At 39.9% G+C, this 15,034-nt stretch overlaps 1 protein-coding gene across 4 annotated transcripts in view; it reads right to left on the bottom strand.

Moving 5' to 3' along the window:
- Window positions 1-12,227, bottom strand: part of LOC108746415 (stress response protein NST1) — a 15,683-nt gene extending 3,456 nt beyond the window's left edge. For 2 of the 4 annotated variants that reach the window (XM_018483177.1, XM_018483180.1), the window contains exons 1-10: window positions 12,082-12,227; window positions 11,529-11,717; window positions 10,795-11,082; window positions 8,695-10,227; window positions 7,292-8,215; window positions 2,272-2,571; window positions 1,927-2,154; window positions 1,440-1,804; window positions 868-1,249; window positions 361-417 (exon numbers count right to left, since the gene is read on the bottom strand). In XM_018483177.1, the coding sequence (XP_018338679.1) occupies window positions 361-417; window positions 868-1,249; window positions 1,440-1,804; window positions 1,927-2,154; window positions 2,272-2,571; window positions 7,292-8,215; window positions 8,695-10,227; window positions 10,795-11,082; window positions 11,529-11,717; window positions 12,082-12,132 (4,317 nt within the window). In that variant the 5' untranslated portion in view covers window positions 12,133-12,227. The remainder of the gene's footprint in view (window positions 1-360; window positions 418-867; window positions 1,250-1,439; window positions 1,805-1,926; window positions 2,155-2,271; window positions 2,572-7,291; window positions 8,216-8,694; window positions 10,228-10,794; window positions 11,083-11,528; window positions 11,718-12,081) is intronic. The other 2 variants (XM_018483178.1, XM_018483181.1) reach the window with 2 other exon arrangements.
- Between the last annotated feature and the right edge of the window lie 2,807 nt (window positions 12,228-15,034).

The following is a 15,034-nucleotide window of genomic DNA, read 5'->3' as shown; positions in this document are numbered from 1 at the left end:
TATATAGAATCAATTATTATTACTTAAAATACAATAACTCTAAATATTTTCATGAATAAATAAATACATTTAGTTCAAAACTCAATTAATTTTTATTTGCTATTTTCGCGATTCTATGGAACTTATGTTTTAGCAACTCTAACAAAATTAAGTATCCCTCTTATATGTGATTAATCTATTCGTTTAACATATTACATAAAAAGAGATTATATCGAAACAAGCTGAGATTAGTTAAGATATCTCGAAAGAAATTTAAAAGAGACAGAATAATAAGAGATTTAAAGAATTCCTGTACGAATACTTATGTAAAAGTTCCGTGCAAACAAGCGACTAAAATAGTGAAAACAACTATTGCCTTACCCCAGAAGGGAATTCATCTTCGTTGCTGCTCAACCCAGCACCGACCAATGCCTTGCTCTGTGAATAATTAGCAACGATCCCTCTATCAATATTTACACTACACTAGATATTGATTTGCACCATACTACTGAACAATCGAACCCTTCAGGCAATGTTGTAAACGCAATAATAAAATGTGACTAACATGCAATTTTTTTCAATGTACTAAATAACGGTAGTATGAACGAATCAAAAGAAATCGACAAGAATCACAGCATTGCCCCAAGGATATTTTCAAGCTATCGGTTAAAAATGCGTGCCTCGGCTAGAAGAAATTTGTGCATAGCTTCGAGTTTCCTCGGAAAAAAAAGAAAAAAAAAAACAATTGACAGAAATGTCAAAGAAAGAACATATTTGAAACATAATAAGTACCTTGTGTTCTAAATTTACCATCTACTTATAAAATCAGGCTCTTTTTTCTCGTTAGTTTCGCGTTCAAAGAATATAAAACTGAATAATTTGCCTTACCTCTTGCTCGCGAATTTGACTTTCCATCGTTCGAATGCGCATCTCTTCCTTACGACACGCATCAGCGACTCTCCGCTCTTTCTCCTCGATCTCGTTCTGCATCCTCAGTTGTTCCGACTGCGTCTCAAGCTCTTCGTCCTTTCGCTTGTCTCCGATGTATTTTGCTTCCTTTTCCGTCGTTCGCACCTGGATCTCCCGCTGTTTCGCTGTCTCATCGTGTTGCTGTTGCGATTGCTCGTGTGAGGAAGCATCTTCCTGCTTGCGTGCGTCGTCCCTCTTGCGAAATGCGTCCTCGTTGCAGCGCAATATCGCCTCTCTCTCCAGCTGCATCTTCTCCTCTTCGAGTTCGCGCAGTTTGTGGGCCAGTTTTTCTCCTAAGTCACTAATGGCATCACCAATGTATTTGACAATTTATTGGTCGGAATACGAATTAAACGTTCTTTTAACAAAAGTCCAGAAGACACTTGAAAAGCTGAATATCTTTCAAATTGTTTTTTGAATATTTTTTGCATCTTCTGAATTTTGTATTCACAAAAAAAAAAAATTGCATGTAGAGAGAGCTTTATCTATACCTGTTGTATTCGCGATTATCGCCGTATCGCCACTGTTCTTCTTTTTCGAGAACTTCAATAATCTCCCGCTCTTTTTTTGTAATTTCATCCTCTTCGGAAGAAGTCACACTGGCACCAAAAGGCTCGCTGCTCTGCCTGCTGTGCTGCGACATGTCGGGGCTAACAGGTTGCTTTGCCCAATCCTCGACGTGTCCTAATTCGACCCCGGAATCTCTCTCGTGGCTCGAATCTTGCTCGTAATTACTATCGGTGTCATACGAGCGACGATGGAGTTGTTCGATGCGTCTTTCCTCAGCGAGAATCGCCGCCATATCCGGTGGTTTCGTCAGCGTTAACTCAGGTTCAAAATCTTCGTCGTTGACTTGCTGTTAATAAAATCAAAATTGACAATATTTATCTTTAAATCTGGCAATTAAACACGACTGATTATTTTTAAAACAACTGAGATGAACAGAAACGGCGGATCTCAGAAGATTTTCGCGCTTACCCCTTCAATACCGAGGAAATCCGAGCGTCTCGTGCGTAACTCTTTCTTGATTCTACGAGTGGAATTTAATCTCTTGAGCGGCTCCGGCGGAGGATTATCATCGTCGCTGACGTCCACCGGAGGCGGCGGTGGTTTCTCCTTCGGTGGTTCCACGCTCGTTGGCGGACTCAGAAGGAAAGGCTGATCGGCAATTATCTCCTCATCATTGGATAGAGTTAGCGGTAGAAACTATAAATAACAAAGGACATTTATGTTATGAATGTCGCTCGATGAATTATCTCAGAAAATTATTGCACATTGTATTAGACAAAAGGGATTGAAATTTTAGTGTAATTTTAAACTAACTTGTTTAGAAATCGGTGACGTTGGATTCGGGGTATTCAGCGCGTCGACCAAACTAACTTCCTGCTTGGCTAAACTCAGGTTCGTCGGTCGTTCCAGCGGATGGTCGACTGTCGGCGTAGCGACCATGGCATTAGGCGCGTCGTGCATGTCGATGTCGACGTCGCACTTCTTCTTGACTACGTTCGCCGACGTCTCCGTCGTTTCTTGGTGCTTGTGTTCGACTGCCGGGACCACTGGGCGGTTCGCAGCGGTGGTGGCTGCCTCCTCCTCTTGGTCCGCTTTCTCGATAACGATCCGTTCCTGAAGAGACGAGTCGTAGTGTAGCCGAGAGTGGAATATGTAAAATGCAGTTTCGCGCAGATTTTGCAACGCTACATTCTATGCAAATCGATGGATGATGGTCTAGAATAGCGAATTTCTCAAATATACGAAGATCGGAGACGTATGAATTCTGATTAAAAGGACAAGATCGCTTTCTTTTGGTTGCTTCCTTTTGGTCGCGCTCATTAATGTCCGAAGATACAAACGCATTTCTCAGTTAATTAACGTCTCAAGAAAATGTTTTACAAACTGGTTTTAATTAGGGTAATCATGATAGGGATAAACGTTTTAATTAGGATAAAAAATTGGTAAACTGGTTTTAATTAGGTATAAACACTGCGATATTACGACGAAAGATTGTATAATTGAAAAAAAAGTCGCTATTTATCTCTTAATTTCTAATTATTCCAATCGAACGCTTAAAAAATATCTAGAAAATGTTCCGTAATCAAACTAATGTATCAAACTAGCAGTTAAGTATAAAAGTGATGTCATACAGCTCGTCAGTTAACGCGAGATAATTTATACAAGATCATTTTTAAAAAACTGTCAACGACAAGTCGCACTGCGACATTTAAATTGAGATTACGCTTTCGGAGATTTTTATGGATCGTAACATCCGCGTTCGTGGATCCGATGATGCAATCGTTAAGTGACATAATGTAATGCGTGTACTTCGACGCCGTATTTCACCGCAATTGTGATCGGCATATCTTCCCAGCGTAACGGTTACACGAAAGAAAAGAAAAAAAAAAAAAACGTTAGGAGAATGTCTCGCGTGTAACAGATGTGAAATTCCTGTTGTGGGAATACGCGGGCGCATTTTACCAGGTCGACGCATGTTACGTAATGTTACACGTCCGATGAGTCTCGTGGATCTTCGCAATCACGCGCTTTTCTTTGCGATTTGACGCGCCTCTATGAAGATGTACGGAGCTCATGTTACGATATCAACTGACTCGAGAAGCACTGATTTCGGGTAATGACTCGAATAACGACGGTTTACGATCAAGATTGCTTGTATCTCTTGCGGATCTCGTCACAATCGTGACAAGATCAATTTCGTGAAAGATTGATCTTATCTCATCGTAGATTATCTGAATGGGAAAAAACGTATTATCGTATTATAATCTTAATTATTAAATGCAGATCGTTGCAAAATCTTCGTGTATAGAGTTAATTGTAATTATAAAATATTTTAACATAAATATATATATTGCAAAAAAAAAAAAAAAAATTGTAATTTGCTGGCTGGCGATGCGTGATCGGTAAAGCATCGTCGAATAGAAGCTTGTCAATTGTGTCAAAATAATGTCAATATCTTCCATGCACTGTGTAACTCTGATTAGAAAGAATTATGAGGCATTAAGAGCATAAGCGATTGAAAAGAAAGAAGCTCCAAAGGTACAAATAAGAGAAGAAGAGAATAAAATACTAATAAAATATCTCTGAAAATTAAATACGGAAGAATTGTGTAAAAATTAATTAAGATCAATCAAATATTAACATATCAGTATAGAACTAATATTCGAAATAAATTTAATTCTCTACAACTCTTTTCATTCCCACTCTGTTTCTCAAAGCGAATTAAAAAGAAGAAAATCATTGCACTTCTATGTAACTTCTAGATAATATCATTATAAGCTAGTAGCTTATTCAGTACTCTTTCTCGTTTCAAAAGCGAGTACACGAGTGAGCGTTCTTAAGCCGTCAAGAAAGTCTACAAGTGCCAAGTCGATCGAAGCAACTCGATCACGCGATCTCTTCAAACACTATACGGCAAAATTGAAAAAAAAAAAAAAAACCACACTTCACTAATAACCCACACATACACATTCACGCCTAACCGTTCGGTAGTACCTCTTACCTCACGAGTTATACTCGTAAATCGCATGCAGGTGACGAGCACACGGGGGGAGGGAAAAATACGTTCACTTTCTCAAGTTGCAAGCGGATCGTGCACACGCCTCGAAAATCGCACAGCCACTAGAGATCACCGTGATGTCAGGTGTTGCCAGACTGATTAAAGCCGGCTGTGAGCGCGCACACGGCGCGATAAGGTCTTTCGGTGATCGAGGGAGAAAGAGAGAGATAAGAGGGATATCTAGCCTTCGCGCTATCGAGGCACAAGTTCTCCGATGGAGTGCGAAGTGCGATGCGGAATTCCACCAACCAAATATGTACAATCGTCCGTCTCTAAATGAGATGATAGAGGGATTTTGATCAGGGCCTACCTTGTCCTCTATTTGTCTACGAACAAATCAGGCGCGTGCCTGATGTGTTGTTTTGATAAACGGACAGCGGAGATAAAAACAAAATAGAAAGTACCGATGATAATGACCTCTTAATGTTATTCTTATTTTGGGCTATTGAAACCGTTTAGTGATGATTTTTGAATTACTGTTTTAATAAAATTAACCCTCCGGCGCCACCGCGAAATTTTCGATCATAGTTTACACTCTGGATCGTTGAGGGAAACATATTTTTGATGATTCTAGACTACATAAAAATAAAGACTGAAAAAAAATTCTTGTACTTTGTGAAATCTTTTTAATAATGAGTTTTTACTATAACAAAAACTGGACGGTATTTTATTTATTTTTTACATGTTGAAATTTGAATAAGAATTTTGAGAAAACGTGATATCGACTGTGCCATAAAAGGTACAAAGTGATGCTGGAGAGTTAATGTCTATACAATTAACGTCTCTTTTTCCTCTTACTATTCCTTTTATTGCTACTAATCGCAAGACAAGACATAGAGAAAATCGAATAATATCTCTTTGAAGATTTTCAAAGGTAGGCCCTGAACCCGAACGGGGCTATCCGAACAGACATGCGTGTCTCGTGAAATTGCCATTCGTCCTGGAGTCTACTAAAAAAAAAAGAAAGGAAAAAAAAAGAAGCCGTTCGTCGACACGGTGTCCCACACGGGGGCTAACACACAGCTCAAGCAAATCGCTGCTTGCTCGAAGCAATCAAGAGTATATGACGTCTTACCTCTTCGATGTATCGAGGAGACTGAGACGCGTAGAAAGAAAGCGATCGCGCGCCGACAAACGAGCGACAATCGTTGATGGAAATATCGTTGACGGCGGCGACGTAGATTCACGTGGTTGCTTTTTTTTTTACAGTCGGCACGGTCGGTTCTTTATTAGTAATTAACTGTCACCGCGACTGATCCTTGACTCCGCGCGTCACACGCCCGATATATCCATCGCACTTTGAACGTGACTGTTATTAAAAGAGCGTATTTATGCGCCCTGTTAATCGTGGAGATGAACTGCGCCAAGATTTGCGATGACAAGCTGTTTACGTTATTCGACGTCTTGACGAAGCTCGTTAATAATTCGTCAAAATTTATCAATTGATTTGTTGAATTTCGATGAATTTGATATATTACAATTTACAGATGCAAATTCTTTCAGTCAATCAGAGACTGGTTTTTTTTTTTATAATAACTATGTGATAAACTATATAATAAAATTAAAAAAAAAAAAAAGAAATTAAAAAGCAAGATAAAGCTTTACTATTCCGCGCGATAAGATTCACGTATAAATGCAAGAGAAAATAATACGACATAGTAGGTTTTGTTTGCCAATGTATCTTATATTTCATCGTTGTTTATTTTTTCTCGGTCGACCGCTTATAATCCATGACAATTAATCATAATCGCGCGTCAAGTGTCGGCGAGTACTTTCAAAATTTGCTCGGAGCATCGCTCCGTGTAGTTAATTAAAGTGTTACTTGGAGAACGCCCCGCGATATTGCCGATATTCTAATCGACGTGCTCGACTTAATGCACGATCGTAATTAAGATGAGAAGCGATTGAACGTGTTATCACAATGGTTTATTCCCGCTTACGGTCGATATCGGCGGTCAACTTTAATCGACCGTTCGTTCGCAGCTTTCGCTGTAATCGCGGAGGAGATAAAGTTAAAACTGCCGATTAAAATCAATTAATGCCGAGATCGGCCGTTACGTTTTTCCTTAAACGGCGTATTTGATAGCGCTTAGGCTGCCTGCTGTTACGTCGCAGACATAATATCGCAATTGTGAGCTCTATTACAAGTCATTGCGCCGTATATTATAACGCGTAGAGTTTCTGCCGGTCTACATATCGTATAACCGAAGATTATCTTATATTCGCACCTGCGTCGCGCCTATTTACATTGACTAACGGCGTACGTAGCCTAAGTTTATGTAACTTCGCGTTTAATGAGCGTAGAGACGATGGCGATTCGTTAAGGCTAAATTCCTTAAAATAAAATCTCTCCTTCGGAGGAGCCCTCGAGTCTCGAAGAGCGGAACTCTCGAACCGGGTGACTTCTACGAAAAAGTGTAAACGTTAAGCGAAGAAGAACCGCACAACTGTTCAGCTAACGTGGAACGTATGTCTTCGACCTGTTCGATCCGTTCGCTGATAAACGACGTAGTTGTGTACGCGGATAGGGTCGAAACGATGACGGAGTTGCTCCTGGAACCCTCGTTCTCTCAGCGTTTCACACCCTCGAAACACCCTCGCATTCCTCGCGCCCGACGAGACGGTGGCTCTACGTACGAGATCTAGTATGGCTTGATCTAGAGGCTGATGAAAAGAGGAGGACACTGCGCGGTTGTTATTGTCAGATCAGAAAAGATGGTCCTCGCGTCTTTAGGAATTTTTCGAGGCGTTGCCGGCTTGCTGATCGCTTCTAACCTCGGCGACGGAGGTTGTCCTCTTGTCCACCGTGTTGACGCGGTTCACTGTGATGAACGGCGTCACCGGCGGCGTCATAGGTGCTTTGCCCTGAGGTACCACCACCTTCTCGCACACCTCCACCACGGTGCGACGTCGTTCCGCAGGCAATAGCGCATCGTCGTGGCGTCGCGCACTCGCTGCGGGTAATCTCGACGAAGGTGAAACTTCCGCTGAACTTGTTTGCGAGGGGGACACTGGCGAGGAGATTTCGACGGCCGTCGTTTCCGAGGACGTTCTCCGAGTCGAACAGGGAGATTGACTAGTCGAGGATTTGTTATTCGCGTTGTGCGCCTTCGAGGGCGAAGATTTAGGAACGAGCGAGGTCAAGACAGAGTCGGGACTCGTTGGCGAAGACTTAGCGGTTTTGCGAGGGAGAGGGGTGGGAATCTTGGACGTGGTACGGCAGGACGCGGGTTTGGAAACTGGACTGGCCTCAGGAGAGAGGCTAGTCGGGACCGTCGTCAATCTGACGGAGGGAAAGGACAATTGGTATGTCTCCGCGACGGGGATGGTTTCTAAACACGGCTGAGGTTGAGGGAGATTGGAGAGATGTTCCTTGGGCGGGTTCTGTCGCTTTGCCTGGCCAATGAATTTCGGTCTCGCTTGCTCGATGGAGATTTTCAGACTGGCCGATACTATGGACTCGTTGGGACTTAGTTCAGAATCTGTCTTGAACTCGGCCGCGTCTTTGCCGAACGCTCGTAGTTTCGAAAGGTTTTCGGGGATTGTTATCTCTCGCGGAGGTATTTTGGGACTTGGATGGGTGATTGCGCGAGGCACAGAAATGTGTGAACGAAGTGTATTAGAATTAGTAATGGCTTCTATGCGCGCCTGCGACTGTGATTTGTTAGTCGATAGTTCCCCAGAAGTATCAGCAGTACCCTACAGAATCAGAGAGTTACCCGATATGTAGTTGTTCGAAACCCATAACCAAAAAGAAAAAAGGAATTGGTGTAAAGAAAATAGTAAAATAGTGCTCATCGTCTGATTTTTCAGATATGAATAGGCGTCAGAAAAAATGTAGCTAATAATAAAATTATTATTTTTTTTTAATACGGGTGTCAGTTTCGAGTTTTCTAATTTAAGTTACTTACGCCCATTTTCACCAACGTAGATTAACTTTAATCTCGGTTCAGCTTACTCTTCGTCTTTTTCTAATCCGTAGAATTATAAAAAGACGAAGAGTAAGTTGAACCGAGGTTAAAATTAATCTACATTGGTGGAAAAAGCGGGCATTAGAAATCTAAAATAAAAATCACTGTAAAGATATGAATAATTGTTTTTCATCAAATGGAACTTTATATATTAAGATTTATATAATAAAAATATGATCTCTTAAAAGTTTCGATAATTTCTCTTACCTTGTTTACTGCTACTGCCTCCCGGTGGCTGGTGAACTGTGAGCGAGTAGTCGCGGTGTCATTCGGCGCTTCCACTATCATGCCCGATGCTAATGCGTCCTCCTGGATGACGGACATAGTCTTGATCCTCTCTTCGACTTCTCTTCGTTCGACGATCGTGCCACTGGTGTGTTGCACAATCTCTTCATCGATCGGCTCATCTGCCTGACTGACCGAGCAACTTACGTCTGCGGTGTGAATACCCGAATCCTCGCGGTCCGTGTCGTTCAAGAGTTCCGCGGATGACGACGAGGCGGGATATTGACGTCCATAATCGAGCTCTTCGAGGCTTTGCACACGCTCGAACGTGTCTGGGCCGCTGGATGCGTCCGCGTCCAGAGAGTCCAGACTTCTGTGGAAGACGGCTCGTGGTACGCGATATTCCGAGTCGGGCGATGAACTCCTCTCACTGGGCGTCGATGTGTCGACTCTGTTCTCCTGATCACGGAAACAAAGCGGATGCTTGCCGACGTGTGCGGGTTCACGTTTCTCCGTCGCGTCTTTGCTCCTGGCTACGTCCAGTGCGCTAAGACGATCCTTTATTGTTCTGGCGGTGAACTCACCATTGTGCGAGCGCGACTCATTCGTCGTGGTCGGCACCGAAGACTCGTCGCTGCTACTGTACTTCTCCAAGGTGGACAGTCTTTCCCTGAGAGGCCTCACCGTCTCCAGATCTTCCGTGCTGAGCTTGCGGTGAACGGAACTCTTGCTCTCACGTTCCGAAGCTTGTTTTTCCAAATGAGTGAGCCTCTCTCGGATAGAGCTCATGTCGCCGGACAATCGATTGAGGGTCTTACTAGTGGCTTTGTCACTGTTCTCCGTCTCGTATTTCTGTCTCTCGAGACTCGATAGCCTCTCTTTGATCGACTTCGTGCCGGTGAAATCACTGGATAACCTGTTGTTTGCCTTGCTGTCGCTCTTCTGCGACGCCTTCTCGAACACCTCACGTCGCTTCAATATGTCCACCTTCACCATTGACAGCGGGGACTTACTATTCTCGTCATTCAAATTTGTCTTTGAACCGTTCAGCGACGATTTTGCCATGTCTAACTTGGAGTCGATTCCAGTCAAGGATCTTCGCGGTATGTTTTGCGACACTCTCGACACGTAACCACGAATGGCACCTTCATACGTATATTCTTCCGGTTCGGGCGAACTCGTTGTCGCGGTAGTACCCGAATCGTACTCCTGATTGTGATTCAGATTGCCATGAAAACCACCACCAAACGTTTTTCTCGCGGTAGACGTCGTAGTCACCGGTACGGTCGTCGTTGCCGTCGTTGTCATCGGTGTTATTGTCGATTCTATTGTCTTACTAGTATCAGCTGTTGTCGTTGCCGTTGCCACTGATGCGATCGTTGCTGTTACTGATGTAGTCGCGATTGTTGCCGCTGTCGTTGTCAATGTTGCGATGCTTGTCGTCGTGGATGAGGCCACATCGATGGTGTTATCGACATCCGAATGACTCTTCTCGATCTCGCTATCTCTGTCGCTCTACAATTTGAAAAACAAACATAATATTATCGAATAATGGAATATATTCTCGTAAAGATATCTATAAAATTTTTCACAGCAAAAAAAGGTACACTTTAATATATAACTATTATTCTCTTGTGGTCGATTTAATATAAAAATGACTATTGATTGCATGAATAGCTTGGGATTAAATAAATGTTTGCAAGTAACACATAATGTAAACAAATGTAAGAATAGAGCGGTCTTGGTCATATGATTAATACAGTTTGGTGAGATCATTGCAGACCGGCAGTAAGTTAAGAATTAACGAATCAATTCATAATTCTTGCTCGGATTCGTAATGAAAAAGATAAAATAAAATACAAATAAAAATTTTGTGATTAACGATCGATTCTCATTAATTTGCCTTAAAAAAATGTAAAAAAAGATATATTTATACATAAATCAATAATTAAAAAAAAATTTCCTTGTTATAGAATTTATGTCAATAGCTTTAATCAGAATCGAAGTTAATGTTCTTTTCAATAAAAGCGAGTCAACGCGACGCAAGGCGCATATTATGCACGTGTTTGAATAAATGCGTACCAAAACGCTATGTGTGTCGTCATGCGTATCGCCGCTGACCGAGCTCTTGCCGCTGCTCGTACCGATCCCGAGGTCGCTGAGATCATTCGCATCCTCGTCGTTGTACATAGCCAAGCTGATGCTCAGCTTACGACCCCTGTTACCGCGCTCCTCCATCATCTCCGAGAAGGTTTTGTTCTTACGACGCAGACGATCGTGTTCCTCCAATTCGAGTTTCTTCACTTCCACCACTCGCTCGATTATGTGTTCCTGCCGCTTCCTCCGACTACTCTTCCAGTTATCCAAATTCTGTGGATGGAAGGTCATCTTTCATTACTAAGAAAACCGTACTGTAATGACTTTTAAGTAAAATACGTAATGATCTATAAAATATTTAATTAATTTTAATGAGAAATTTGACATTTGTAAATTTTGATGACACTTAATTCGATTATTAATGATTTTAAACTTAATAAAATAAATGATATATTAAATAATTTTGTAGTAATATGATAATTGGCTTTAATATTTTATCTCAATTAAAATAGATTTATAAAAAAAAAAATAGAGCAAACTTCAACAATTTTTTTTTACACATGAACGTTTTTTCATCCAAGATATGAATTTAAATTTGTATAATTGGAATTATAGAATTAAAGTCAAAATTATCGAATGTAAGTACTACTATAAGTTGTCGAATCTGTAATACTTCTTTTTTTTTTTATTAATAAAATGATGACTTTGAAGTTACTCACTGATTGCCAATCCTCGGGATCATCGCGAACTTCCTGTTTGATTTTCTTCACCTCTTGGACTTTTTGTAATTGCTCCTGCGCCGTTCGATAAAGTGAACATGGTCCGACTTTGACGAATTGTAAAGGATTAGTCGCTTGCTTGGGAGGTGTTTTCAAAGTCGTTTTCAATTTCGGTGGTTCATGTGTTAGCTGTAAAAAGAAGATCATATGCAATATATTTCTTCTCATGTATTTCATATATCATCAACCAACTTGGAAAATTCAACACAAAACAAAACGTAGATAAAGATGATAATTATAATCAAACATTTAGGGATTAAAATGGAATGATTTGTAGTTTTCAGAATAAACAAGCGTTTCAAAATGTCAGATTTAAATTTAAAAAATAAAAAAATCTGTCTTGAAACCGTAGAACTTATCTCTTTTTAGGAAATTATATACCTGTTTAACTTATTCTTATTATTTATTTGTATTTTATATTTAATTTTTGTTTTGAATTAGAATCACTTTTTGAGGAAAAAAAAAAGAAAATATTTGCAACAAGTATACTAACCACCCTTTCGTTTCGCCGCTCGGATGCGGCGGTTTGCGACGAAGCAGGCATCCTTTGAGTTCTCCTGCTTCTCTCGCTTTTCAGATACTCCTCCTCTTCAATGATGAACGACACCTGTTCGCACGACTTGGTCCATCCTATGTCCTCTTCCTATAAGGAAAAAACAAGTAATAAAGATTAATAGAAAGTTTTGAAAATTAATGCGATGGGATAATAATATATGTATATAATGAAGGTTGCCGCACTCAATCATCTTATATTAACAAAATGTAAGATTTATTCGCGTTATTTCTATTTTTTACGTTTAGTATCTTCAGTTTCTTTTTCTTCAACACTCAAATATATATTTATCTTAATTTAGGTGCAAAAAATTTTTAGGAATTTTAAGCAACTTGAACAGATCTATAATTATATATACCTCTAAAATTTCAAATAGAATAGAAAAGAATCGTCGATACATTTTGTGGTAATGTTGATAATATTCTTTTACTGAAATAACTCTTCTTTGTGTTGAGTAGAATAAAAAAAATGGATATCTACATAACAATGCGAATGATCTACAACAGATATATTTTGCCTTAGTTAGACTTTCATTTATAGCAGATGTTCGCCTTGAATCCTTGAGAATGTTTATCGCCTTGCGAACAAATATTATCGTATCCGGTTTATGTTCACGCGTCATATCCGTTGCACATGTGTTATTTTCGAATACGCTCCATTCGAAAATACGTATCACCTTCTCCTCACAGTAGACATTTTCACAAAAACTCGCAATAAAGAAATAAATTCTTAAAATTCTCTCAGAAGTTTCCAAGATACTTCATTCTCTAAAATCTTTAGAGTAGAATCTAATTCGAAAAAAGTAACAATTAAACTAGTTTTAAAAAAAAGAGTCAATTTTTAAGATATGATTCTTTAGAGTTACGATATTGCACTCCAAAGAAGAGAGAGAAGAGATTTTAGAGAACAGAATACAATTCTATTATTCTCTTTTTCTTAATCAATTTTAAACATGACTACATAGATTTTTTTTTCATAAATATACACAGAGAGAATTTTTTCTTAGAATTTACCCTGAAAATATAACAGTAGTGGGACAACATTGTATTTCAAAGAATTTTTTAGTGTAAATCTCTCTCATTAATAAAACTACAATAAAGTATAAAATAAGTTTGATCAATTTTACTGAAGTGCATGGTAAAAATCTTTGAAATATTGTATTGTACCACAACTATTATATTTTCAGGATAAATGTTAAAAGAAAATTCTCTCCGTGTAACAATGCTTTCCAAAGCATTTTCAGAAGGCGCTTCAGTCTCAATTTTTAAAGGAACTCTCTCAAGATGCTCTGAAACGATTCAAATTGCATCTTTCCCGACAACCTCGCGGATGTCTTACGGTATACCACATCGAGATGCATTCGCTGATATGCTGCCGCCTGTTCGCCACGACGGAGCACGATGTCGCGCCGGGATCGTAGACTTCGATACGTCCGATTGCATTGCACACAAGTCGATAGAATCCCTGTGACACCTATGACACGTGCGGCATCGCGATTATTTCAATAGCGTGGTAGGCAATCGTGCCTACCGGTGTGTATCAAACTGCACTCGTCGCGAAGACGAGCAACTCGACGAGGCAGCAACGCTTTCAGATCAGTTCGTTGCAGATCGCTTGCGTGAACTTCACTGAGAGCAAACGGAGCAAATAGCCCTTTCAAAGTAGTTCTGGAGCGAACGGCATGGAATGCAGTCTTCGAAGAAGGAAATCAACGCGAAAAAACAAAAAAAAAAAGAAAAGCAAAGAAAAGATCGCGAGGAAGTCAAGGCTGAATATTTCTGTAGCTGCCTGGCTCGTGCGCGAAGGCGCGTAAATGTCTGTTTTCCAGCGGTCTTATTTTCTTAATTTATCCAAGACATGAGATAAACTGCAATCGATCAGTTTATTTTTGCTTGCTGAACTTTGGATATGATTTTTCGCACTTGCAATGCTCGCACTTCCGTGTAAAATTTGCTGAAAAATCGATGGAGCATGAACGCCTTCGGCGCTCACGTGAAGAATATTAGGACATTAAGCGGCATCAATCGTGACGATATCCTTCAATGCGTTTTTTCAATCGTTACAGAAACAAGAGTTTCATAAAATTGTACATATAGTTCTTCTCTTTTTTTTTTCTATAATATTATATAATACAAAAGAAACAATTGTGTCTGCGACATTTTAATTAATATGGCGTCTGTATAATAATAAGAGTATTTTGTAAAGAGTTATGTGAATGAAATGTATAAAAACTGTGGACAAAAATTCGTTACAATAAAGATCATTTGCGAGTAAAATAATTTATGAAAAACATCGCTTCAAAAGAGCCTTCTTCAAAAAAAAGGAAAAAAGGAAAAAAGAATAAAAAATTTTATATAAGCCGAAGAGGTTGGGCTTAAAGTAGCCCCTTTTAGAAAAAAATCAATTTTTTGCAAAATAGTTCTATTTATTGTGGTTTAGGAAGAACGGTTTTTTGGATATCGGAACATCCTTAATCGGAAGATTTTGATCATATCAATCAGAATTTCAATTAACGTAACTTCTCTTTTTCCAGTGTGTGTGTGTGTGTGTGTGTATATATTTGTGGGTGTATATACATAATATACACCCACAAAAATATGGGCCACTAAACCGATACAGTGGCCCATATATTTTGTGGATGAGTATATAATATCATTGGGATATAATTTACAATGCATTTCGTTGTATCCCGGTGCAGTGGCGGACCGCAGTTGCAGTCGCATACGTTCTGAAAATATCGCGGCCCGCTATTTCGTGCACGCAACTGCGTCTAAAAAGCCGCCTGGATTGTACGACAAATCCGCCAGTACGCCGAAATAATCTCGTATTTTTCAAGCCTTACGAGCGCCTGTTATCCTTTTATGCAAACGTGTTTCGTTCTGTCGTCTCGACG

The sequence above is a fragment of the Trachymyrmex septentrionalis genome, unplaced genomic scaffold (genome assembly GCF_001594115.1).
Source record: "Trachymyrmex septentrionalis isolate Tsep2-gDNA-1 unplaced genomic scaffold, Tsep1.0 scaffold17, whole genome shotgun sequence".
NCBI lineage: Eukaryota > Metazoa > Arthropoda > Insecta > Hymenoptera > Formicidae > Trachymyrmex > Trachymyrmex septentrionalis.
The sequence above is the reverse complement of the archived record's forward strand: the minus strand, read 5'-3'. Positions and strand labels throughout refer to the sequence as shown.